The 27,749-nt window shown below is 41.1% G+C and overlaps 1 protein-coding gene across 3 annotated transcripts in view; it reads right to left on the bottom strand.

Moving 5' to 3' along the window:
• Positions 1-27,749, bottom strand: part of ADCY8 (adenylate cyclase 8) — a 265,567-nt gene that overhangs the window by 145,682 nt on the left and 92,136 nt on the right. For all 3 annotated transcript variants that reach the window (XM_021942625.2, XM_009213592.4, XM_021942626.2), the window contains exons 3-5: positions 21,598-21,728; positions 13,098-13,209; positions 6,868-6,995 (exon numbers count right to left, since the gene is read on the bottom strand). In XM_021942625.2, the coding sequence (XP_021798317.1) occupies positions 6,868-6,995; positions 13,098-13,209; positions 21,598-21,728 (371 nt within the window). The remainder of the gene's footprint in view (positions 1-6,867; positions 6,996-13,097; positions 13,210-21,597; positions 21,729-27,749) is intronic.

A 27,749-nucleotide genomic window follows, 5' to 3' on the forward strand; every position in this document is an offset into this window, starting at 1 on the left:
GTTGTTTTGTAGATCTTTTGTTACTTTCTTCCTCTCCTTTTGTCTTCCTCTGAGGTTAAGTGATTTTCACTAGTGTTATATTTGAATTCCTTGCTTTTTTTTTTTTTTTTTCTTTTGAGACAGACTCTCACTCTGTCGCCCAGGCTGGAGTGCAGTGGTGGGATCTCGGCTCACTGCAAGCTCCGCCTCCCGAGTTCATGCCGTTCTCCTGCCTCAGCCTCCTGAGTAGCTGGGACTACAGGCGCCCGCCACCATTCCTGGCTAATTTTTTGTATTTTTAGTAGAGACCGGGTTTCACCATGTTAGCCAGGATGGTCTCGATTACTCCTGACCCCGTGATCTGCCCGCCTCAGCCTCCCAAAGTGCTGGGATTATAGGCGTGAGTCACCGCGCCTGACCCCTTGCTTCTATTTTTTGTGTATTTACTATAGGTTTTTGCTTTGTGGTTACCATGAGGCTTACGAAAACATCTCTCATTTGTAACAGGTTATTTTAAGCTGATGGCAACTTAATTTTGAACACACACACCCTACTGTATATTTTTAATCCACTTTGTCCAGCATTTTATATTTTTATGTCAATATTTGCATTTTAATATTGTATATTTCTTAACAAATTAGCGTGGCTATTATTATTTGTAGTAGTTTTGTTTTTTATCTTACATTACAAAGATGTAAGTAATTTACATCTTTTTCCAAGTTTGAAAAGTTTTCTGCTACTATTTTTTAAAACAAGTTTTCTACCCTTTTATCTTTCTGTTCTTCTCCTAAAACCCACAGGACTTGAATATTTGATCTTTTGGAGTTGTCCCATAAATCCTGTATTACTGTAGTATTAGAGTATTCTGAATTTTACTTTGTACTTATTTTTACCAGTGAGTTCTACACTTTCAAATGCTTTTATTATACTCATTAGCATCCTTTTCTTTCAGCTAGAACTTCCTTTAGCATTTCTTATAAGGCAAGTCTGTTGGTGGTGAATTCCCTCAGGTTTTGCTTGTGTGGGAAAGTCTTTATCTCCCTTCATTTCTAAAGGACAGTTTTGCTAGGTATAGTATTTTTGGCTGGCAGGTTTTTCATTTCCTTTCAGCACTTTGAATATATCTCCCACTTTCTCCTAGCCTGTAAGGTTTCTGCTGAGGAGTCTGATGTTAACCGTATTGGGACTCCTATATATGGTATTTGCTTCTTTTTGTTGTTGTTGCTTTCAGGATCTTCTTTTGGTCTTTGATTTTAACAGTTTGATTATTATGTTTCTTTGACTATTCTTATTTGGGTTGAATCTGGTTGGAGATCTTTGACCTTCATGTACCTGGATATTTACATCTTTTTCCAAGTTTGGAATGTTTCCTGCTACTATTTGTTTAAATAAACTTTCTACCCCTTTATCTTTCTGTTCTCCTTCTAAAATCCCCATGACTTGAATATTTGCTTTTTTGTGTCCCATAAATCCTGTAAGCTTTCTTTATACTCCTTTATTCTTTTTTCTTCTTTGTATATTTACAAATAACCTGTGTTGGTGTTTACAATTTCTTTCTTATGCCTGAGAAATTCTGCTGTTGATGTTCTCTATTGCAGTTTTCATTTTGGTTATTATATTTTTTGGCTCTAGGCTTCTTTTTAAAAATTATTTTCTATCTCTCCATTAAGTTTCTTGTTCTGGTCACTTATTATTTTCCTCATTTTATTATTTTTTTTTGCATTTTCCTTATGTTTGCTGGGATTCCTTAAAATAGTTATTTTGAAATATTTGGCAGGCAGCTCACACATCTTGATTTCTTTAGGTTCAGTCACTGGCACCTTATTTTGTCTCTTAATGATGTCATGTTTTCCTGATGATTTTTGACCCTCATGATTGTGCCTCAATCCCTGCTCAGTTGAATAAGTAAGTTCCTTATTATAGTCTTCACAGACTGAATTTTCCTGGGAAAGCACTATGGCAGGTGTGGTGCTGCGGCATTCCAGAAGCCTGGGGCAGCTGCAGCCAGAGTGACATTGCTAGAAACATGGTACCTACTACATGGGTATTACTTCTGGGTGGGCCAGAAGCCTGGGACCACTGAGGCTTGCCAATTGCTATGGGATGTCCAGAGGCCAGGTCCACTAATGTCAACCTAATAGTGGTGTGTACCTGAGATTGGGTTGGCCAAGCAACCTGTAGCCTCGAGCTGTGTGGTCCTACCTGCCACTGGGGCATGTGTAGAGGCTTAGTCTGTGGTTACCAGCCTGGTATATGGTACCATGAGGGTCTGCCTAGTGCTGGGTTTTACTGTGGCAGGCCTGGTGTTAGGGTCCAAGGCAAAGTCCTATGCCCACTTCCTTCTTTTTTCCCCAAGTGGATGGTATACTTTTCTGCACTCTGCTGCTTGGGATAGGGGAAGGATGATATGGGTAATGTAATATAAATTTGTCCTGCCTACTCCCTTTAATGTGCCTTTTCTTATTATTGTGCTACAGCTGAGTATTATGACATCTCACTTGATTTCCTTAGCTCTTTTGAAGCTATTTTCACATATGAATACTTGCTCAAATTGATGTTTCTGTTAGAGAATAATCACAGGAGAGTCCTATTTCACTAACTGGCTTTACTACTCCTCACCCACTTTGAAACCTGCCAATGCTCTAACTAGCAGTAGACAACCTTGGCCTTTCCTGATATTGGCACCCTCTCCTCACCTGTCTGTGGTTGTAGAGAATTTCTATCACATGTTTGGATTGATCAGTGAGCAAGAGACTAGGGTCATTTTGAGTGTTGGTTTGCCATTTGAACAAAAATTATAGATCTCACCTAAACAAGGAAACTATTGGAGTTGTTAGATATAGTGACTAAAAATCCAAATGCCATCTTACCATCAGAACACTGGCCCTTTGTTGTCTTCCTGCACTCTGGGGATTGATGGTATCCTAACTTTGAGAAAATGTCAGAAATAGGGACAAGGAGAGCTGCTGAAAGGAGAGGACAAAACTTCAAACAGGGGTCCATTTCTGACAGCATATAAAGAGGGTGAACATGAAATCTGGGGACACCAGTCAATAAATGGTTTATTAACCTAACCTTATGATATATGCAGTATAATATTATGAACATTTCCAGTCTTTATAGCTTCTCTCAAGTTTTCAAATTGGAACAAGCAACTTTGCAGCTGAATAAAAAATTCCATCTTGTGTAAGCTGTAATTGGTTAAGACTATTAACTTTTTGATAAAGCTATGTAACTGGCACTTCCTTGTAAACACATTAAGGTGCAAATATTGTTCACCAGCCATTCCTCAGAGTGAAATATTTGACAGTAAGACTGGAAACTATAGAAGTCTGAGCCAATTGCAACCAAGGTTTGCCTAATTCCAGGGCTCCTATTAATTCCTTTTTAGCATGCTTTCTTGCTAACTAGAATAATTAATACTGGACCTCATGTTACTTAGATTAGAATCAAGGAGTTGTTTGGATATTAATAGATTTTGATTCATACAGTTTGAAAAAGACTTTGAATCACTTCTCACTGTTCAATTTCAAAACTCCAGAAAGGAGATCTTAAATTCAATAAAATGATCAGGAAGAATAAGGTCCTCTCCAGAAAGAGAAATAATAATGCTCTAAGTACCTTAAAGTATTTGATTATTGATATTCATTTATTTTCCAATGTTATCTCTGTAACATATCTTTTTCTTAAGGCTAAGATACAAACCCTTATGACAAGTCTGTAGAAAGTTTTGCTACTTAAACTCTGATATTTTTGTGGCTATAAATCACAGATTTTCAGAACTGGTGGAGACTTTAAAGTTGTCTGACCTGATTTTCTTATTTTGTAGGCAATAAATTTAATTGTTCCCCTAAACGATACCCATGCACAAAGACCTCCATGTGACATGTTTATCACTGTATTTCTAGGGCTTAGCCCAGTTCCTGACACATAGTGGAGCTCAATAAACATTTGTTGATGGGTTTACTGATTGACAGAATAAGGCTCACACACCTAATTAGTTGTAGAGATCTCTGATCTTCTGGGTATCAGTCTGTATTAGTCTGTTCTTGCATTGCTATAAAGAACTACCTGAGACTGGGTAATTTATAAAGAAAAGAGGCTTAATTGACACATAGTTCCACAGGCTGTACAGGAAGCATGACTGTGGAGGCCACAGGAAACTTACAATCATGGCAGAAGGTAAAGGGGAAGCAGGCACATCTTATGTAACAGAGAAGGAAGAAGAGAGCAAAGACACACTTATAAACAACCAGATCTCACGAGAACTCACTCACTATCATGACAACAGCAATGGGGATATCCACCCCAATGATCCAATCACCTCCCATCAGGCCCCTCAGCCAACACTGAGGATTACAATTTGACATGAGATTTGGGTAGGAACACAAATCCAAACCATATCACGGTCCATTGTCCCCCTTTACGCCGGTTAAAATATTATTACAATTCATCCTAGTTTTCAGGGAAAAACTCTCAAATGTTCAAATTTGCAGTTAAAAAACATCTGCAGCCTTTTCCATTAACCAAAACCTGAACAAAAGGGAATTCTGTGTTGGAACGCATAGATTCCTCTTTCCATAGTTCCTAAAGTGGAGTACTTCTGCATCTCTACAGAAGACAGGGAGATAGTAGAGAGGACATCTTGGGTCTCTTTATCTACCTACCTACTTGGTATTAGGGATAGTAAAGGGTTTGATTTCCATCATACGCTTCATAGAAAAGTACCATAAATTCTCATCCCACTTGTGCATCTCCTGATTCCATTTTTTTGGGTTTATAGGAGACTTTCAGATAAATCCCTTAAATGAGGCGTAAGGCCTCTGAAATTGCTACTCAAAATTTTTTCTTTCCATGCAGACCAATGACATAAGAAGACTGTGACAACTGGATATTTTTCTTGAGATATGATAAAGCTCTACATGTGCCTTTCCAGAGGTAGGCTGCTGTCACTATGGACACATGCCTTCTGCTGATGGAAAGGTACTAAAAGGATTTCGGAAGTTCCTAGTCTCTTTGCCCTTTGCTGGAACGGTAATCCAGCAGTCTTCAAAGAGGCTTGGATGCAGGCAGAATTACTCTGGATCCACTTTGATCACCAAGCTGGCCAGCCCAGCCTAATGTAGTCTGCGGTGATGGCCTAATGTAGGGCTGGAAAACTTGACCAGATAATGCTTAAAATTCTATTAAAGATGGTGTAAAGGGAGAAAGAAGGTCCTTAGAGTGCTTTTGTCTCCTGCTCCTCAGATTCCTTCTCTTCTGAAAGAATAAAAATATGATGATACCCAGACAAGGAAAGAATCCCAAATTTTGACCTTAAGACACCCAGAACCATGGCCTCTGGGTCCGTCCTCATAGTCCACCTCCCTGTGCCTGGTCTTGTGAGTTCCTGCTGCTCCCCTTTGCAAGACAATGTGCTATAGCAACTGCACACCCTATTCAACTGTTTGTAGAAAACAGAAAAGGCCCTTCAGTTTACAAACAGCACTCCACTTGAAGACTGTTGAGTGACCATCTTTGGCACATAGCTTTCATTTAGAGACTGTAGTCCTATTGCCCACTGCCTTCTTTCAACAAAACGTGGTTTTTCCTCTTGGTAGCTTCTGGGAGAATATGATGTTTGCTAGTTCGTTTCCTTTGTGAAAACTGGGTTGTCTGTGGAAATATCTTTTACTGCAGGTGGGAAAACTTCATGTGAAAAGTTCAAATCTGTAAAGCTGCATTTTGAGAAACCCTCTATTATACTGATTTTTCCATGGTATTTTCTAATTCCACCTTTAAATCTCTCTAAAGGCAGTGGTTTTCAAGGTTGGCTATACCTTTGTCTCATGGGAGAAGCTTACAAACAGCCCATGGTCTTCCCTAGATCAATTAAGTCTGAGTTTTTGAGGATGTTAGTCACCCAAGCACTGACATATGTGTGTGTGTGTGTGTGTGTGTTTCTGCCTATGCATCCTCTTGTTACTGCTTTTGCTGTGGCTTTGTGAGGACATGACACTTAGAGGCTTTGCAACCAGTTTGGACCCCAGGAGGAGTGCTGACAATACTAAGGTTCTGTCTGAAAGTCACACACAGCCTAGTTCCAGAGTTCTCAACCCCAATAATTCCTTCTTCGTTGATCCATCATCTATTTGTCAGATATGCTGAACAAAACCAAAAGCACTTGGCACACATCCATGAAGCCAAGCCCGGTGGAAGTCTTCTAGTAATTTCCTATTGGCCATAGGATAATGTGCAACTCCTTAACATGACTGAGAAGGTCATATGGGCTCTGGCTGCTGCCAGCCTACAGTCCATCTGTCACTACTCTTTCCACCCCAGGCTTCATGGTAGCCATTGAAGCACATCCTGGTTTCTGTACATGTCCATCCTCTCTTGAAAACTCTCCTCTCCACCTCCAGGATCCTGTCAATGTCTACCCACCTTTCAGTCAACAGCTTAGACATTTCTATTCTGGAAAGCCTTCCCCAACATCCCACATTGAATTAACTTCCTCCTCTATTTTTCCCAAGCATTTGGATTTGATTTATCATGAAGCTTAGTGTTCTGCATTGAAATTTTCTATTCATTCATTCATCTCTCCCTCTGCATTGTAACATCCCTGAAGGTAAGGACTATGCTCATCTTGTTCCTTGCTGAATCTCCACAAGGGCATTTGTAATACAAACTTGTAGCACAAATAATTAAAAGTGAGGTAAACTCGGAAAACAATGACGCTAACAGGTTCATTGGTTTATACGGGAGAGCTAAGGGGCACACGGTTTTTGTGAAATAAGTCAAAGGGTTCTGCCTTTCACCATACATATGATTTACCACAAAGAGTAGATGGAGTGGCGTGTGATCATGCACATTGAAGACCCAGGTAACATGGAGGGGATCACAAATTACCTGATGGTTTTGATCATGCTGAGACCCATTTCAACACAGCAGTGGGCATGGTCCTGGCGGGGCTCAGGAAGTCCAGACACGCAGTAGTAGCAGTCCCCCAGAATTTTAATACGAAGGCAGTGATGCTCCTGGAAGGAACAGGATAAGATGGAAGGGTCTATGTCAGCAGAAGGATCAGTTCTTCAGAAAGGTTGAGAAAGAGGCAGGACTAGGTGGTCTGCAATTTGGGGTAAGGAGCACCTACCTTTGAAATACACTTCTGTCTTTCTAAAATATTTGAGGTGTAACCTAAATGGGGGTTTGAAGGACCCAGAGGTAGAGTGGAATCATAAAAAAATTGGATTTTGAGCTCAAAAGCTACATGGTTATATCCAAGCTTTGCTATCTACTAGCTCTATGGTCTGTACACCTATCACTTGGCCAGGCCCGACAGAGTGATCATAGTATCTCCTACAAATTCAGCCCCAAACAATGTCTCTCTTCTCAGAAGCAGCTGTGAATTAACAGCTTTCATCAGTCTTTAGCTTAATAATAAGCACTTAAAAATGTACATCACTTAGGGAATCCTATTACTTCAACTTGATAAAGTTCCTTTCCAGCAAGGACACTGGCACTTTATGAAGAGGAACTGAGTCTTCTTATATATCCTTTTATTCATGTATTAATTTATATGTTTGTTCATTGAAAAAATTAAAAATCAACTGGGCATCTATAATAAGGCAAACATTGGCCCTAACACAAAGATGACTAATAATAGCTCCTATTATGCTCTATAAATAAAACACAGTTAATCCTCGCAACAACCCTCTAAGGTGGGTTGTTTTTCCTCCGTTTCAGAGGTGAGAAGTAGTTGTTAGTTTGGTGGATTTCCAATCTTAAAGACACAGCTCTTACAAAATTTCAAAGAACAACAAGGGTTAAGAAAGTAATGCAAGCTTTTATATTGGATAGGAAGCAGGTAGATGTTATAGGTTCTAGAAGAAAGAGAACTTAAGGTAGTATAGCATGGCGAGCCAAGAGCACTGGTTTAGGAGTCACGCTGCACAGGATCAACTCTCAGATACCCCCTCCGTGTTTTCGGTGAGTCTTTGGGTAAATTACCCAACCTCTGGGCTTCAGGTGCCTCATCTACAAAATGGGGATAATCATAGGGCCTGTCCCATTGTGCTACTGTGAGGGCTGAGTGAGATGATGCAAGTGAAAGCTCAGTACAGGGCCTGGCAGATGGAGCACTCAATTAATATTGCCTCTTTCTATAATGAAGACTTGGACTCCAGGCCGGGCTCCTTCACATATCTGTTTTTCATCATGGACAAGTGACATTTCCTCTTGGTTTCCTTGGGCAGATTGTTGGGACTGAATGACCTCTGAGATGCCTTCTAGATCTGAAGTCCTAAAGGCTTATGGTTCTATGGCTGTGTGGGAAAAGCAGGGCCCCAGAGCTGGAGAAGGGGAGTTATTGATAAAAAGTGCCCACTGAGAGACCAACAGTACTGTTGATGCCCTTGTAGTAGCAAGCTGTAAAGCACTGGGTCGGTTTCACAATCTCACCAGGAGTTGGACATTATGTTTGGGTAATGAATAAGTAAATATACTATCCCAAGAAAAACAAATATTAGACAGGGAAAAGAGAATCAGAACTGTCTCTGGAACTTCCCCGTCAGATTTCTGGAGCCTTGTCAACATTCCCAAATGGGCCCAGATGCAATCTTCAGAACTCTGACAGCATGTACAGCCATCCCAGGATTATTTTTAGGAGACCAGAGCTCCTGTCTACTGGCTGCTTCAATGCAGCTAATTTTGCAAGGCAGGTGACAATGAGGTCTGATTGATCAAATAAAAGAAGCTTAAGGCCTTCAGTTATTTCTTCTAAGACCTTGAGAGTGTCATGATCAGAATGGAACTTAGAAAGTTTCTTGTTCATTGGTGCTAGCAGTGCCCAGATTTGTGGAGTTAGTGGGACTGTTATGAAAAAAGAAATCAGAGGGTTCAGAGATGTTGTAGAGTACATTTTTTTTTGTCAAGAAAATATGAACAATCCATCAACAAACACCAAAAACAGCAATCCAAATACTATCTACTATCCCCATCACTTATAAAGACATATCCTCAGAATAAAGGCACGGTTTTCTTTTTACCTAAATAAATGTAACATTATGAAAACTCACTACATTGCTCTTATCATTTTAAAAATCTTATGCCCACAAGTTTAAAATTTCCAGTTTGTGTGTATGAAGCAGAATTTGAGAACCAGTGTTCCAACATCTTATTCTGATTTTGCAGATCCGAGCACTGAGACTGGAAGGCAGGGATTGGTGACTTCATCTGCAAATGGTCTTTTGGGTCATTGGGTTGGTATGTGAAAGAAAGCCTGGTGCCATCAAAATCAGATGCATGGATTGGCCTGTTGCCTGTGTGCTTCAGGGAGGGATGAGGGAAAGGGGCATAACAAAAATTACTTTGGTCTAAGAATCTGACATCTGCATTCCAGGCAAATTTACCTGCTGTTTGACCTTGGATAAGATACTGAAGCCACTGTATGTGGGTTTCAATTCCTCATATGTGACAAGTGCCAAAATAATCTGTCTTGTCCTTAATACATAACAGAGTAAGCTTGGCCGTCACTTAACAATGACAATGACAACTGGCACCCGGAAGTAGCCTTCTCAATGTTCAACATGCTGCTCCTTATCTTTTTTCGTTGAGCTTCACAATAAAACTCTGAACATGGCAGAGCAGGTAAAGTCACATCTGTTTTACAGATACAAAAATCTCAGTGGAGAGAGGGGAAGCTTTCTGTGCTACAGAGGAGCTAGGTAACAGTAACAACCTGGGCTGGACATCACCTTCACCAGCTCTGAATCTGTGATCTCTCCCTGAAAACAGAGGTGAAAGCACTTTGGAAAAAATCTAAGTGGGGACAGGAGCTAATAGTCGCTGAGCATGTGCAATGTGCCAGGCAATGTGCTAAATACATTACACTTATGTGACTTAGTCTTCAGGACCACTTTCTGAGTCACGTGCCATTTTACAGATGGGAACAGCAGGCTTGAGGGAAAGGCCACATGGCAAGTAGGAGGCAGAAGAAGAATTCAAACCCGTGTTCGTCCGATTGTGGGGCTCCATGCTCTCTCTTGTCAAAACTGCAGGAATTATGGCAAAGTCCAGAATGGTAGGTCTCCTGACAAAAGTGTGTTTTAGAAGGAGATTGTGTAAAATAGTTGATAACTCTTCTGAGGCTGACATTGAATAACGATGTGATGATGTTCATGTCCAGGGTTTGTTGTTCTTCCAACAAAAGGTGGAGCTGGTAGCCTCCTTGAAACTCTTTGGATCCCAAATACATGGTTGTATATATGCATATATATTATATAAAATTATTTTATATATAAAATAAAATGTATGTAATATATATATTAAAGGCCTGGATTCTTATCTGTCAAGGTCTGTCAATTTGCAGATACATTTTTCTGATCAAATACTATGAGCTGTCAGATGACCTGACAGTAATATCCAAATAACTTATTTGTACCAGAAACTACCTTGAAAAGTTCACATACAGGAAGCCAGATTGCTTTGGAAAAAAATATTCAAAAAGAAAAATAAAGTAGGGTGAGGATCTTCTTGAAAATTTTATTGAGTTGGCCTTATTGCAATGCTTTCCTCCTGTCTTGATGACTTTGACATTATCAAAATCTTAGGAAAATTCCCAAGAGTTTATGAAACTGCACATACAGACAGTAGATAAAAATTAGGAGATGAATGCACCAGATGATCAAAGATGGTTATATTGTTCACGGGGTAGAATTACAAGGATGTGTACTTTGCATTGTGTACATCTTCGATGTTTGAATTTTAATATAATGAACACGTGTAACTTTAATAAGCAGAAAAACTCAATAAAAATGAAAAAGACTTTCAAAGCAAAAACATTAGTGCTATCAATGTACTTTTTAAAAAAGTTAGAAATCCCAACAAATTTTATAGTATTTTATCTAATTGTAATCACATAAGTGGTACATGAATATATTGTCCTAGTAAAAATGAAACTGTAGATAAGGTTGAAGTCTCCTAGGACAGCCTCTTCTCGTCAAACACTCAGCACCCTGGAAACCTAGTCTTCTTGCCCTCTCCATGGAGGCTGCTATGCATTCACATGTGGTTTTTCCCTTGCCAGACTCTGAGCTTCTTGAGGGGAAGGATGGGTTTTGTCTTTTCAGAGTCTCGCACAGTACCTGACAAAGTACCTTTTCTCTTTCTCTGGGTCAGCAGAGTTTACTGTGACACCAGAAACGGACCTTAATCACATCTGCCAGTGGACTTCAGATGGCCATTTTTGTTCATCTTGGCATCTTTGATAAAAAATATCAGAACCATAATAGGAAATGGAATAGCTATGTGTAACTGATACCAACCACCACTGATGCAACAATAAAAGGAAATGGTATACATGTTTTTCCCCAGTCCCCAGCCCTCCAGCTAAAACCAACCCTCTTATTAGGAGGATACCTCAGTTTCCACTTCCTCCTCTGTCCCTGTCAGTCTCCTAGCTAGTAGCTGTTCAGTAGCTGAAATTCATACTACGGTTGCTTGACAAGTCCCTGCCTGCCTTTCTAGCCTCATCTCCACTACTTCCTACCCTGAACTGTATCCTGTAGCAATCTCTTCTGGTTTCTTCACATATGCAGAGTAACATCTTTATGCTGGTTTTCTCCTCTGCATAAAATATCCTGCTCTGATTTCTTTGCCTTGCTAATTAGTGTATAAATTATGTATAATAAAATCACCTTTTTGACAAAGTCAAACTCATGTCTGTCTGACTGTGGGGCTCCATGCCCTCTCTCTTCAATACTGTAAAGAGTGATGGAAACAACCACCATAATAAAAATATAAAGCAGCTATGTAATCCCCCAAATCACCCCACCCCATGCTCCATTGCTATCCATATGCTTACTCCATTCCCAGCCCTCCTTGCAGCTACTTATCTGTTTTCTGCCTCTGTAATTGTACCTTTTATAGGATGTCTTGTAAATGGAGTCATAAAATACCTAGCCTTTTGTATCTGGCTTCTTTCACTTGGCATACTGCACTTGAGATTCATTGATGTTGCACATAAGAGTGGATAATTCTATTTTTATTGCTGGACAGTATTCTATTGTATTATTTACATCCTTTTTAAGACTCAGCTTAAAAGTCACTTTCTTCAAGAAGTCTTCTCTCATCTAAAGGTCATGTGTTGCCTCTGTGTTTCCATGGCCCCCAGACTGACCCTCCTCATAAGACATGGCACATTTTATATTCCTTACCTATTTATGAATCCCTAACTAGACTCAATTCTAGGAAAGGAGGAGGTGTGTTTTCATGATTCTCATATTCCTAACACATAGCAGCATGTACAATACCTAGTAGGTGCTTAAATGCAAGTATGAATGTATCTCCCATAGAGTGAGGCAGTCTTAAAAGAGGACATTTTGACGTTCTAAAAATGAACTCCCACTTGATGTGGTGTTATTTAATTCTCATTACAGCTCTCTGAGGTTGGCACTAACATACACACTTTACCAAACAGGAAATTAAGATGTCTATTTGAACCCAAAGCCCACTTTAAAGTACAGCGTGACAATGATATTACTTTGTAACTCAAGTGGATTTAGGACTATGAATCTGTGTTTTGATAGCAAATGTCCATCTCCTTTAATCTGTTTTCTAGCTTAGCTCTGATCAAGTCTACTGGAAAATGAAGACACTGTCTTGCTGGCTAAAAACAAAGCTCTTAAGTTAGGTTGATCAAAATGGTGGTGGGATGGCCCAGCAGATTACTGGTTTTTGAGAATGTGCTAATTCATCCCAGATGGTCAGGGTTGGCTGGAAAACTTCAGGCTGTCATTGCTGCATGCATGAGCACTGAAGCTGCAGCTGGATGGCACCTGGCCACGTGCAAGGGGAAGCAATGATAGGGGTGTGGAAAGCAGATAAAAGGGACTTGGGTTGGATTGTCACTCAACCAGCTGTCTCTCAATTGAGAAAATTAATCTGACAAATCTTCCGCCTGAGACCTGTAAACAGCTAACATCAGTCCCCAGAAAGTGAGAGGGTCAGGGTCCATGCCTAGGGACAGGACGCAGAATGGTAATGACTTTGGGGAAGAAGGCTGAATCCTTCTCTTTCCTTATTCCATATGCAGTCCCTCACTCCTGCAAAAGACTAGGAGGGAATTAAATTCAACTCACATGGGCCAGTCGATCAAATCTGGCAAAGAGCTCGTTGAGCATCCTGACCAGCTCCTGAGCAGACAAGGTCGTGGAGAGGTTGGTAAATCCTTTAACATCTGCAAAAAGAATACTAAACACAGGGAAGAGGGTGGGGGTGGGGGGAGAAAACATATTAATATTTTAATCCACCTTGGGATACACATCAACATCCTCCCAATAGATCAACTGTCTTTGTGGTCTGAGATTTTAGCTCTCGCTGCCATGAGAGTCAGGAGGAATGTCTCAGTATTTAATAAATATCTCAGCAGAGAGTCCACCCAGGAGCTCAGGAAAGACAAGGTGACAACAGGAAGCCCTTTTGTCCTGTGCAGTGCTGTGTAGAGTGAGCAATGCAAACAACCCAAAAGAGAATTTGTCACCATGAAGAGATCAATTTCTTGTGAAAAGCAAGATGAAACTTTATGAATTATCTCTATATTTTCACAACGAACAGCAATGCACATGCAATGAACACAGAGTAAAACAGTCACAAGGGGCAGGGGCAGAACCCAAAACCTCATCATCTTGAACCCAATGACAGGTACTCTACCCAAAATGGCAGGTAAATAGGCATTTCTCAAAAATTATGACAATAGATGGCAAATCTGGGAGACCTCAGGCAGAATAATTAATTTCCTAAAACTCTCACATTACTAAAGATTTCAGTTAGGTGAGGTCTTGTTCTATGCATATGGCCTGGTACAAGGGACAGAGCAGCTTCCAAAAGCCTTCTAAAAGCCAGGTACTCTCTTAGTTAAACCATACAGTTACTCTGTAGGGCAAGCACAGTTCCCTCCATTCAGTCCATGAGGAAACTGAGGCTCAGAGAGGCAAGGAGAATTGCCCAACATCTCACTAGTGGCACATGGCAGAGCTGGGATTGTCCATTTGGCTGAATTGCACTGAGGGACATTGCTCCAATCATCTTACCATGCCATCTCAGCGACCTCTGAAAGGAAAGATGGGACACCAAACAGGATACCATATTTGATCATTTCTCATTTTTCATCCTCTCTGAAAGTGAGGTGTGTCTTACAATTGATCACCTTAGCAGCGTGTCAAGCTTTTTACATCTTTTCTTAGTGTTGCCTAAAATAATGACAAGTCTTACAATCAGCCTATGAGTGTAATTTACTTTTAATGAAATAGGTAATTGGGCTAGAAGACATTGTGGAATGTGCTGACTTACATCAGTCACCACATGTATTCAATCATTCTTAAAATTCATCTCCGTTACAAACCTTTTTAAGAATTTGACATAGACTATGGATTATCTCTCCCCAAAATGCACAAGCATTCAAAAGTTTTTTGAAAGAGATTTATACCTTCTGCAAAGTCCATTCATGAAATCATTAGGAATCCTTAGATCTATTGCTTTAGTTAATTATTGAATGGGTCATTCTTTCAGCAAATATTTATATATTTACTATGTGATCAGCTAGGCACTGGGCTAGAAAGTTAGATTAAATGATATATAAGACCTAGTGCCTGTCCTCAAGACACTGAGTCTGAGGAATGGAGCTGGAAAGACAAAGAGAAAAATGGAAACAGTGCAGGGTGATGATCGCTGTGATTGAAGGACATATTGGGGAGTGATCAGCCACAAAGGGATCAGGAGTCTCCCAGTAGAGCGAAGTCTCAGCTGGTTCTTGAAGAATGTGATGAGCAAAGTGACTAGGAGGATGGATGCTCTGAGCAGAGAGAACAGTACATTCTAGGATCTGGTGGAAGAATGAGTATATATATAACAAGGTTCTGCAGTAATTCAAGGGCAGCCAGTCAGAAGGCATCACTGAGCAAGGAGGCTAGAAAGAAGAGGGAGATGAGGTCAGAAATATGGGTTAGGCAATGATGGAGAAGGGGCTGGTAAACCAGGATGAAGAATGTAGACTTTGTCCTGAAAGTGATGGAAAGCTAGTGAATGGGATTTAAGCATGGACATGATGCCAATAGATTTTCAGTTTAGAAAGCTACCTTTGGCAGAGTGACTATACTACCATTGTCTTCTACAGTTCTGTGGTGGCATAGCATATGGTCATATGCACAGAATTTGAGTCTAGATAGATCTGGGTTCAAATCTTAGCTCACCACTTATGAATTTTATGACCTTGGGCAACTTCCTGAACTTCTGTAGGCCCTAGCTCTGTAAACCGGAGATAACTGTCATACTTGCCTCATTAGTGGGTAGCGTTTAGCACATCATCTGGCAATTTCCAGCATAGTAAATGCTCCTTAAATGTGTTAGCTTTTGTTATCATTTTACAAAATTATACTATAATTGCATGTTATATTTGAGAGAGAAAGAGAAGAGAGAGGTAACAGAGGTAGAAAATAATATGGCCCTTCATTGGATTATGTTTCACTTGTAGCTAAAAGCATTCCTAACTGTTGATGAAGCCTGAACTTCCAGAAGGCAGCAACACTTACAGAGTATTGACTGTGGACTTGGTATTGCTCTGGCAGCCCTACATGTATTCACTTATTTATTCCATGTAACCTATGAGGGAGAACCTATCATGATCTTCTCCATTTTATGGAACTGAGGCCTAAGTATCTTGCCCATAATCATGAAGAACTAGAATTTGAACCAGGAAGCCTGGCTCTGGCATCCATACTCTTTTTTGCTCAACTATGTTACTTTTGAAGCAAGAAAAGTCATTGCTATGACAGGTGGGAAGTGGACAGGCTCTTAGATCACTTGGTTTAGCACATTCCCTTTATGAATCCGTAAGCCCCAAACTACTAGTATCCATCTGTCTATGGCAAGAATGGCATAGAATAAATAAATGCCAATTTATTTATTCATTCAACAGTTTATTAATTAAATGACTACTATACACCAGGCAGTGGAGATAAAGTAGTGAGCAGATGATAGCATCATCCCAGCCTTTATAAAGCTCACAGCTTACTGAAAAAACAAATGGATTCCCTGAGAGCTAAGATCATAAAAGTTTCACATATCTTCAGTGTTCCAATATCATCAAACTTCTCCAGGTCTTTTGATCCCACTGTACCTTATGCACCTGTATCTTTGTACATGCTACACCTGATCCCTGGTATAGCTTTTTACCCCTTTCGCTACCTATTAAAATCTGACTTGTCCTTCAAAGCCCCCTCAGGTGTTAAAATCATGTTAAGAGTCTATACCTCTCTGGAGACTTCCCCAAGCATAGCCAGTTATCCCCAACTCGAGCTTCTTGCCCCGTTGGCACCCCTCTCTGTTATAACACTTAACTCTCCATAGCACAATCATATGTGGCTAAGTGTGCTCCATCTATTAGCTGAAGAACAAGAATGAAGCCACCTTTGTATCCCACCTGCCCAGCACACAGTTGGCCGTATTACATGTTTCCTTAGTCCAATCAACAGAAACATTCAGAATTAAGTCCTCCTTCCTCAAAGCATGGTCATGGCCCCCAGTGGCATCTCATGAAACATTGTTAGAAATGTAGACTCTCAAGCCACCTCTCCAGACCCACTGTACCACAATCTGCTTTAATTGAGCCACAGATGATTTGGGTGCACATTTAAGACTCAGAAGCACTGGTGTAAGTCATAGTTGTACAATAAGGATTTATTGAATAAAAGATCAGAGGCAGAAACCAGGGCCCTTGTTCTCATTCCATTGCTTGTTCTGCCACCCCTGGTGCTGGGCTCAGATCATCAAGTCTTTTGATTCTTGGCATAAATTTGCAGCTTTCCAGGATGAATATACCAAGAGGCCATAGTAATTTTCAACTCTAATTTGGTTACATAAGTTGTTTATTTGGCTAAAAATACGTCATGTTACCTAATAGTCACTCTTTAAATAGAATCCCCAAGGAAACTTTTACAGAGTTCAATAGAATCATTAGGAACATGGTCCCTGTGTAGACTCCTCTCACTAAGTTTCAGATGTGTTCAGTGTTCCAATATCATAACTGTGTGTTCTTGGGAAAGTTACTTAACCTCTCTGAGCTTCCATTTTTCTTGATAATAAAGTAAAGGTCATTAAAGCGACTCTGTAGGACTACATAAGAAGATAACTTGCAAATCATTGCATAATTCTCAATAAATGAAGGGTATATAATGTCTTTGTGAAGTTTTTACAAATCTGGAAGTGCTTAACTGCCAAGCAGATGGATCTAGAAGGCCATAAAGTTCTCTAGGTCCATTCAGTTGCATTTTGCTTGTTCGCGAAACTCTAGTCTACAGGACAGATGTAGCGATCACACATGTTGACAGGGCTGGCTGGAAATTAACAGCCAGTCAAGAAAGCGAACAGACTCAGCAAGAGTCTAAAAATGAGGATTTTTCTGATCCTTGACAATGGTTCACTAAAATGTCTACCATGGCATAGGGCGAGATAAAGACAAAGGTGTCTCCCAGACAGACCCACAAAATCTGTGTCAGCAAATGTGCAAATGTACATGAAATGGAGTTGGCAGGGCCGATAGGAAATAGCAAAAAGAACCATGACAGAGAAGGATGACTGCCCACCAAATCCATGCCTCTGTTTGCATAGTCAATCCACCTGTCACTAGGAAAGGCCATTGAGCCAGAGGCACTGTTCCCAGCCCACTTTGTTTCTAGGTGGGCACCTGGAATTGATTCTCCCTAATGGAATCTGAGCAGAAATGACATATGTCATTTTCAGGTTAAGGTGGTAAAAAAAAAAAAAAAAAAAAAAAAAGTAGGTGTGAGTACTCTGTGCTTCCCCTTCCAATAACCAGATTCTGGGAACTTTGAGGCCCAAGGGATGGTAGTTGCAAAACAAAGGAGCCTTTGTCCCTGAATCACCCACTGACCAGTAATATCAGCAGTGAACACTTGTGTGAATAAATTTGATTGCGTTAAAAATCACTGAAATTGGAAGGGTATTTGAAAGAGCAGATAGCATTATCCTAATGAATACAAGAAGTGTCTTAAGTATCTGGGGGAAAAAACAGGAAAGATAAATAGAATTGGGTAGGTGGGGTGGAGAGCCTGAATGGCTTCCAGTAAAAAGCTGGTGGCCAGGTGGATCCTCAGGTGAACCTGGAGAAGTCTCAGAGGTTGATAGCTGAAATCAACTTGAGCATTCAAAAGAGCCCAGCTTTTGGATTGGGAAACGGAGGCCCACAGAGGTGAGGTGATGGAGTCCAAGTCTCGCCAAGGGTGTGGCTACCCCAGCCCACGTGGGCACAGGAATGCCCCCAAGCGTGGCGCCTTTAATCATACCCTTTCCTGATGAAGGTAAACAGTGGTATGAAATATAAGTCAAGACTTAGAAGTGTACAGCACTTTTTTAGTAAAGAGTCTTCAAAATTAAACAAACAAACAAACACCCCCCCCCCCAAAAAAAAAAGGCAAGGGAGAAGAAAGAATGCACCAGGCAGTTTACCATGAAGAGGGTGACGGGTTTGGAAATGATTTCAAAAATGCTCCCAACACCACAGCAGGGTTGCTTTGGGGGTTGGGGAAGGGGGTGGAGTAGCCAGTTGGCTTTGTTCTCCGACTTGGGCTAGGGACCGTCCTCCTCTGCTTTCAAGGCTCCGGTCTTATTTTAGCACCCTGCAGCCTCGCAGTGGGCAGGAGACGCCCCGCCGCCCCGAGCTGAGTTCATCTTCCCGAAACCCCGGGAGCCGCGGGCATCTCGCCACGCTGCTCTGAGAATAGCCCGGGAGCAACCGGGCCGGCGGCTGGTTTCTGCTTCAGTTCTCCTCCCCCTAGTAACGGCTCTGAAAATGCAGAGACACAGAGGGCAGAAAACGAAATTTTAATGTACTGTGTCATGAACTTCTGGAAAAGGGTCTCCAGCGCAAGAACTCAGTTCGATGACTTAAAATAAATGGGTGGGGTTGGAGGGGTGGGGGCAGAAGAAACTAACTGCTCAGGAGTAATGGGAGCACTGAAAAAGGATTCCTGCAAAAAGCAAGCCGCCGAACATGTTTATTGCACTTAAGGCACCTGAGCATGTCGGTGTCGGCGCACGGGCTTGTTGAATTTTCCCTGTATTTCTTTTAAAAGGTATTTTTCGCTCCTTCTTTCTCCATGGTGACAGGCACTTTCATCAGATGCCACATATTTTATTTATGTATTTATATGATTCGTATATATTTATAGCTCAATATGTAATTAAATATTTATTTATTTTTCCCCCAAATATTCATGCAATTTCTGCTTTCTCTGGATCTGCATTTATGGTCAAGCCATTTTGCCACCAGGGAAGGAACATGGAACACCAACTATGATTCTCTGCATGGACCATGGCTCTGCCTTCACTTCTGCTGACGCTTTTGCTCAGAATTCATGTATTTGTGTTTTTCACTTGGCTGACTTCGTCTCAAATAAAGCCAAGAAGAATCATCATCTGTGCCAGGAAGGTTTCTCTACCTATCTCCCTCTCCCCACCCTCCACCACCTCCTTGCCCCAGATTTTCCTCCTTTTATGATCTCTTGGCATTTGTTGCCTGCTTAATAATCAAACCCCATACTCTATTATGATTAATAGGTGCCTATTGTCTTAGAACTAGTATTGCAGAGTTCTTATGTGTGGGACCGATTCCTAGATCTGGGGCACATCTCTTACTGGAATTGCTGTTTGACAAAGGACTGTTTTGCAAACTCAAGCATCTAACTCAGTATAGCTCAAATCTTGGACAAGACCCTGGGAATGACCTATCCTGCTATGCCCCTGAAGGGTTGTGTTAGAATCATGCTCTCTACTGAATTTCAAAATGTGTGTTCCTGCAATGTCAGGAATGGAATACCTACAGATGCTGGTAAGTGCAAAGTTGTCCTCTGTCCTACTGACATTAGGAAGAAAGGAACTATGAGAATAGGTTTGTCATTTTTGAAGTTGCTTAATGTAAGGACTCTGACTCTATGTTTGGGAAATTTTTACCTTATGATATTTGGTGGGTGGGAAATACAGTTCCACTGTATAAGCTGAAAATGCCAGAGACTTGCTTTCCAGGCACTTGAAGAAAATGACTGGGCTCAGCCAATCAGACCCATCTGCTCCAGGCTTTAACTTGAGATGCAAAGAAGCAGCAGGAGCAGGAAGTCAGGGCAGAGCAAAGAAAGCATTATCAGTTTCTGGGGCTGCAGGAGGAACTGCAGTGGTGGCATGCCGTGTCAGGGGTCAGGGTTGATTGCACAAGCAATGGACTGGTTAGAGACAGTTGGCAGTGGCTACTGCCAACTGCCAGCTGGCCTAGTGCTCTAGCTTGATTTTGCCTATGCCTTTCACTCTGTGGCCTTGCTTCATTCTGGCCCATTTCCCCTGGCCCATTTCCCCCATGCACTTCTCCATTCTTCCCTAATTATTCTGTAATCCGTGACATAACCTTTCAATACATTTCCTTTTTTTTTTTTGAAATGAAGTCTTGCTCTGTTGCCAGGCTGGAGTTCAGTGGCATGATCGCAGTTCACTGCAACCTCTGCCTCCCAGGTTCAAGCGATTCTCCTGCCTCAGCCTCCTGAGTAGCTGGGACTATAGGCATGCACCACCACACTCAGCTAATTTTTGTATTTTTAGTAGAGATGGGGTTTCACCATGTTGGCCAGGATGGTCTCAATCTCTTGACCTCGTGATCCGCCCACCTTGGCCTCCCAAAGTGCTGGGATTACAGGCATGAGCCACCATGCCCAGCCAATACATTTCTTTTAAATCAGTCATGGTTGGATTCTTTTGACTGCAACTAGGAAACATGTCTGAAATGAACTACAATATACTGAATGCTCTACTACTTGCTTAACTCTGCCTGTTGTATATTTTGTATTAATCTTCACTTACGTGATCCACATAAAACTCTGCAAAGTGGCTAAGAGATGCTCATTTTACAGAGAAGAATTTTGAGATTCAGGTAAATAAATTTCCCAAGATCACAAATAAGGAATAGGCAGAATTGGGATTTTAAAGCTGGTCTGCCTCACCATGGAGTTCACCCTTTGATTTTCATTACATACCACGGTGTCCAGTGTTGTGCTGGGCACGTAGAGGGCACTGATGCATGGATGGGGGAGTGAGTGGGAAGATACATGGATGGATGGATGGGTGGATGGATAGATAGATGGTTGACTAAAAATATGTTTGCAAAGGAAAATAAACTGTCATTCTTTTGTATTGTTTTAAACACACTTATGATAAATACAAGGAGGAGATGTATGTGATCACAACTGAAACCCCCAAATTACATTCTGTGATTATTTTTCTTATCATAGTTTAAAAGGTGTTTGCCTTTCCCACTCAAAATGTAAAGACAGACGTGCCTACTATAGGAGAGCTAGGCAGTAGGTCAACGAGCGAATATAATTTTATTCTGTGACATTCTTCTCCAGCCTTAATTTGGAAATGTAGAACTCTCTGATGAATAATCACTAGGTAATGAATTAATCAACCAAATGAGGAAAGGTGCTGACATTCAGGCAGACAGAAGTCACGGAAGTGCGAGGAGAGCACCCAAACACACATAGATCACACCGAGATCCGGGGCAAGGGTGTTGCGTTTCTCACCTGACATTCTCATAGCGATGGATGTAGATCCGATGGAACTGGTGCTGCAGGTGCTCGTCTTCCACATTGGTCATGTCGTTGATCATTTCCAGGACAACAAACCGGGGGAGCACAGAAAGCACGAGCCGCTCCTGGAACAAATGAAGAGGGACAGTCCTGTTAGGCTGACCTGCGAGTCTCAGATGGGAGGGGGGAGGGTGGAGAAGTCATGGGACTTTTGGATGAACTTCCTTTGGAATTGATAATTTCATACCATTCTATGAATATGACAAATATTTATTGAGTACTTATTACTTGCCAGGCACTCTGCTGGATGTTGGATATATAGTGGTGAGCCAAATGGATGTGGTTCTGACTATGGTGGAGCTTGCATTCTAATAAGGAAGATACATTAAGTATTACATACCCAAAGATACCTACACACATTCACAAAATGTGATGAGTGCCATGCAAAAACAGGTCATGATGAGAGAGTACAATGGTTGATGACAGCGATTCATATCAGGGATTAAGAATGGCCTTACCAAGGAATTGATATTTAAAATTGAGACCTGAAAATTTGGAAGGAGTCAGTCCTGTGTAGTGCAAGGAGACATCCAGGAATTAAAAATAATAACTACAAATATCCTGAGGCAGAAAAGAGCAATGGTGTAGCTGGAGGGTGGTGATAGCAATGAGGTTGGAGGTGTAGCTAGATCTTGCAGGTGAGCATACGATGTTTGCGTTTAATTCCAACTACAACTGAAAGCCACTAAATGGTACTAAGCAGCAGAGTGACATAAGTGGATTCATGTTTTAAAAGATCACTTTGACTGGGATTTGGAGAATGTGTTCTGGGGAGGAGCCAAGGCTGGAGACAGAAGGACTAGGTGGGGAAGCTCCTGGAATGTCCAGGTGAGGTAAGATTCATAGAACTGGCAATCTAGATGGCAGGAAAGAAAGAGGGGGTGCCCATCGTGACAGCTAGTTTTGAATTTGGTTGCCTGGGAGAGTGAGCCACACTTATAGAAACAGGGAACATACAAAAGAAACCAGGCTTATAAGGCACTAGCTCTTTATCAAAGATGAGAGGAAGTGAGATGCACGCAGCCAGAAAGTGGGTTCCTAACTCCAGACAATAATATCTTTCTATTGTGATCACCACTGTACATAAAAGCAAAGGAATGGGTTAACTAGCAACGTGAATTGAATTCTAAAAAGTCCTTGTGTTGTGGAAACTAGGCAAGAGGCTGGCTTCTGACACATGGTTTACTTGGTTACATGGTTTACTGTGATAGATGAAGTTTAATACTTTCAGTTGAATAACAGAAAATAGGGTAATTATCATTGATATGATCATAATAGGTCATGTGGAAGTATCTAGTTGAGGCATATCACTGTAGAGAGTTAAAATTTCTCTCAGTCTATGGTTTACTATAGTGTCAAATTGAGTTTAAGACAGGCACATTCTAATCACCACAGTTCCTCATATCTTTGTAGTTATTTATGGGTATTAAGCATTGTTACCATTCATTCTTTCATGTGTTTCTCTCGAAACCCTGACAATCAGCTTGCAGAAATAATCATTTTCATACAATGGACAGACTGAGTCCAGGAGAGATTAAGTTACTTGCACAACCTGAACAGTTAATCTCCTTGTAGTTATTTATAGGTATTAGGCATTGTCACCATTCATTCTTTCATGTGTTTCTCTTGAAACCCTGACAATCAGCTTGCAGAAATAATCATTTTCATATAATAGACAGACTGAGTCCAGGAGAGATTAAGTTACCTGCACAGCCTGAACAGTTAATCAAGCAGCAGTTGCAGGATGCAGTCCTTTCCCTTGTTATTCCTTGCTGGGATTCTTGGTGAGATGGGAAAAGTCTTGGATTGAGTCTGATGGAGAAGTTTAGATTCCGACTCTATCATTGGATATTCATGTGGCATTAGGCAAACTACCTCATCTTTCTGTGCCTTAGTTCCCTAATTTGGCAAATATTAATAGCACTAATATCATCTAGTTCAACGGGTTGCTGTGAGAATTCAATGCAATAAAATATGTGAGGGGCCTGGCATCACATCCTTCTCCCTCCTCTCACCTCTACTTAACTCTGCCTCTCATGCAAAAGGCTTTATTAATGAAGTGCCCATTGAATGACATATGATGAAGCCCTTTCTTCTCTTGAGTGCTATCCCATCGCAGGACTAAGAGGCATGTTTTCTGCAAATGCCCCAACATCATGTCCATTTTGTGTTCATTTGTGCTATTTGTCAACTTCCCAGGTACTTGTGGCCCTGTTCTCTCAATTGCTGCTGGGTGGGAGTAGGTGCTAATCACAGCTTTGAGGGGCACTAGTGCTCTGTCAATGGCTGGGGATGTTTAATTAAGATGCCACTGCATCTGCACTTGTAAGGGAGGCAATAGAGCTGTAATACACAACCCACACACACTCCTGGACCCCACGGTCAATTTGTAAAAGTGTTTGATTGCAAATCATCCTTACTAGTGTTGCAAATCATACAACTAGTGTTGTATTACAGTGATGTTTTAATAACCAGAATGAGAAAAATGGAAGAATGTATGTTAGGAAGAGAATGGCACAGGAGATAAAAAGGTGGTGATGCAGCAAATAAAATGATCCAAGTGTAGGGAAGACATGGGAACTGAAGAGAGACACAAGAAAGGTATTCATTCACAGGACCTAGTTAAGAAGACGTTCCTCCCTGAAATGCAAGTCCATGGACATATTTATGAGGCTATCCCATGGATTCTGTACTCTGACCATTCCTCAGAATGTTTTGAAGGGTCATAAAAGCGCAGCTGCCCTGACCTCGCCCAGACGTACTGAATTGGACTCTGAAAAAAATGCTCAAGCAGGTGGGGTTTTTAAAAACTCCTTAGGTTTTTGGGATACTCAGGTAGGATTGAGAAATGCTGGCTTATCCTGTGGCAAGCACTACTAAGCACATTATTATACTCAACCTTTACTATAGTTCCACAAAACAGATTATTTCCCAAATAAAACAAAAACATGGTTATAGTAAACTGATTACCTAGCAACATGAGGACCTAGATCATAAATAGCAAAGAATTGAAACCAAATTCTCCTGACTCCCAAAATATCTCTAACGACTGCACTTCCTACATAATGTATTCTAATCACCTCTTATCTGATCCACATGGCTCTTCAGAAAATTATAAATTAAGGCAGCACGTGGGCTATTCCTATGATTGGAGCTAACAGCATGCAACAAAGCATCAGAGGAGGAAAGAACCATTGTTTATTAAGGAAGATGAGGGAGGAGTTTCTAAGGAGGGTTCCTGAAAAATGGGTGAGGGTTCAAATATTATATTTATTTATTCATTTAACAAATATTTATTGAGAACATACGCCATGTCAGTTCATTTCTAGATATGGGAGATATATAGATACAAGAGAGTAAGACAGCCAAGATCCTAGAGGGAGATTTTACAGGTAGAGACTGACAGGCTCCCAGTATGGCATGTAAACATAAGCAGTCTTACTTCAGAGCTACCATCTAGTTGGCTCTGAAGCAACTACTGTGGGCCAGGGACTGAGTTAAGAGATTCATACATAATTTCATGTGACATTCCACATAACTCCATGGCAGAAATAACTCATCATAGATTAACAAATGAGAAAACGAAGGCTCGGAGAAGTAGTTTCTCAAGGTTATACAGCAAAGAAGGGCCAGTATCTAGTCTATCAGACCTCAGAGCCAGTTGGAAGCTTCCCCTTCACCTTATCAGAGAAAGCCGTTCCTAAAAAAAAATCCCTCCAAGCCCCATTTTCAGAAATTGAAAATGTAGTTACCACTGAAATTAGAGGTGCACAATTACATCTACAGTTAAACAAAACATACACGTGATACTCAATGATTACTTAATTGAATCCTTAAAATAAAAATAAAACAAAAATAAAACAGAATAGTACAGTTAAAAGAAATCAATGAAAATATGTCAAATGGTGCCAAAAATTGTTGCTACCATACATTATGCAAACTAAAAACATTTTTTAAATGAAAAATTAAGAAACTTTACAACTGCAATCTAAGAAGACCCATAGTGGGTTTCCTTTTGTGGAACTCAGCTGCTTTTCAGACACGTGGATGCTGCATCAGATTTTCTGATGTGAAGAAATGCCTAGGGAAGTAGTTATTAAATGCAATTCATCTGAAGTTAAATGTGTGGAGCCAGGCCGAGTGTGGTTGCTAAGGCCTGTAAATCCCAGCACTTTGGGTGGCTGAGCTGGGAAGAACACTTGAGCACAGGAGTTTGAGACTAGCCCGGGCAACATGTCAAGACCTCATCTCTACAAAAAATTTAAAAATTAGCCAGGCATGGTGGCATGTGCCTATAGTCCCAGATACTTGGGAGGCTGAGGTAGGAGGATTGTTTGAGCCAGGGAGGTCGAGACTGCAGTGAGCTGTGTTTGTGCCACTGCACTCCAGCCTGGGCAACAGAGAAAGACCTTGCCTTAAAAAAAAAAAAAAAAAAAAAAAAAAATCTGTGGAAGTAGATTTGTATCTTTGAATGGAAAAGCGCAGCTCTGCTTGGCTAACCCTTGTTTTCTTCTCCCACCCCCAACACACTCTAGGATCCTGTAATGAGAGATAGACTTGTCTATCCACACATCCACTACTCTGAGCAGGAGATCGTAGGCTATTTATTGTGTTAAACTGAGCACAGGTTACTACAATGTGTGCTACTATTCTTCTGTCCTTAAATATCCTTTCTCCATTGTCATTTCCTGTGGTTAGCACATGGACTCCTACTCACCTTCAAATTTTAGGGTAAATCTCATTTCCATGGTGAAGGGGATTAGTCACTACCTCCAATAGCATGTTCCTTTGCTCAGATCTGTCTCACAGCATTTATTACACCACATGGCACCTGTCTGCTTATATACCAGTTGGTAAACTCGGAGCTCTTTGAGGTCATCTTTTTGTATCCAAGGCCCAGAATAATGCCTTGTGGTATGGTTTGGCTCTGACCCCATGAAAATCTCATCTTAAATTGTACTCGCATAATTCCCACATGTTGTGGGAGGGACCGGGTGGGAGATAATTGAATCATAGGGGTGATTTCTTCCTTACTGTTCTCATGGTAGTGAATAAATCTCACTAGATTTAATGATTTGATCAGGAAAAAACCCTTTCACTTGGCTCTCATTCTCTCTTTGCCTGCAGCCATCCATGTAAGATGTGATGTGCTCCTCCTTGCTTTCTGCCATGATCGTGAGGCTTCCCCAGCCATGTGGAACTGTAAGTCCAATTAAACCTTTTTTCCTGTATAAATTACCCAGTCTCAGGTGTATCTTTACCAGTAGCATGCAAACAGATAAATATAATAAATCGGTACTGGGAGTGGGGCACTGCTGAAAAGATACCCCAAAATGTGGAAGCAACTTTGGAACTGGGTAACAGGCAGAGGTTGGAACAGTCTGGAGGGCTCAGAAGAAGATAGGAAATGTGAGGAAGTTTGGAACTCCCTAGAGACTTGTTGAATGACTTTGACCAAAATGCTGATAATGACATGGACAATAAGGTCCTGGCTGAGATGGTCTCAGATGGAGATGAGGAACTTTTCGGGAACTGGAGCGAAGGTGACTCTTGTTATGTTTTAGCAAAGAGACTGGCGGCATTTTGCTGCTGCCCTAGAGATTTGTGGAAATTTGAACTTGAGAGAAATGATTTAGGGTATCTGGGGGAAGAAATTTTGAAGCAGAAAAGCATTCAAGAGATGACTTGGGTGTTGTTAAAGTCATTCGGTTTTATAAGGGAAGCAGAGAATAAAAGTTTGGAAAATTTGCAGCCTGATAATGTGATAGAAAAGAAAAACCAATTTTCTGAGGAGAAATTCAAGCTGCCTGCAGAAATATGCATAAGTAACAAGGAGCTGAATGTTAATCCCCAACACAATGGGGAAAATGTCTCCAGGGCATGTCAGAGGTCTTCATGGCAACACTTTCCATCACAGACCCAGAGGCCTAGGAGAAAATGGTTTCATGGGCCAGGCCCAGGGTCCCCATACTATGTGTAGCCTAGGGACTTGGTGCCCTGTGTCCCAGCAGCTCCAGATGTGGCTGAAAGGGGCCAATGTAGAGCTCAGGCTGTGGTTTCAGAGGGTGCAAGGCCCAAGTCTTGGC

Source organism: Papio anubis, chromosome 8 (assembly GCF_008728515.1).
Source record: "Papio anubis isolate 15944 chromosome 8, Panubis1.0, whole genome shotgun sequence".
Lineage (NCBI taxonomy): Eukaryota > Metazoa > Chordata > Mammalia > Primates > Cercopithecidae > Papio > Papio anubis.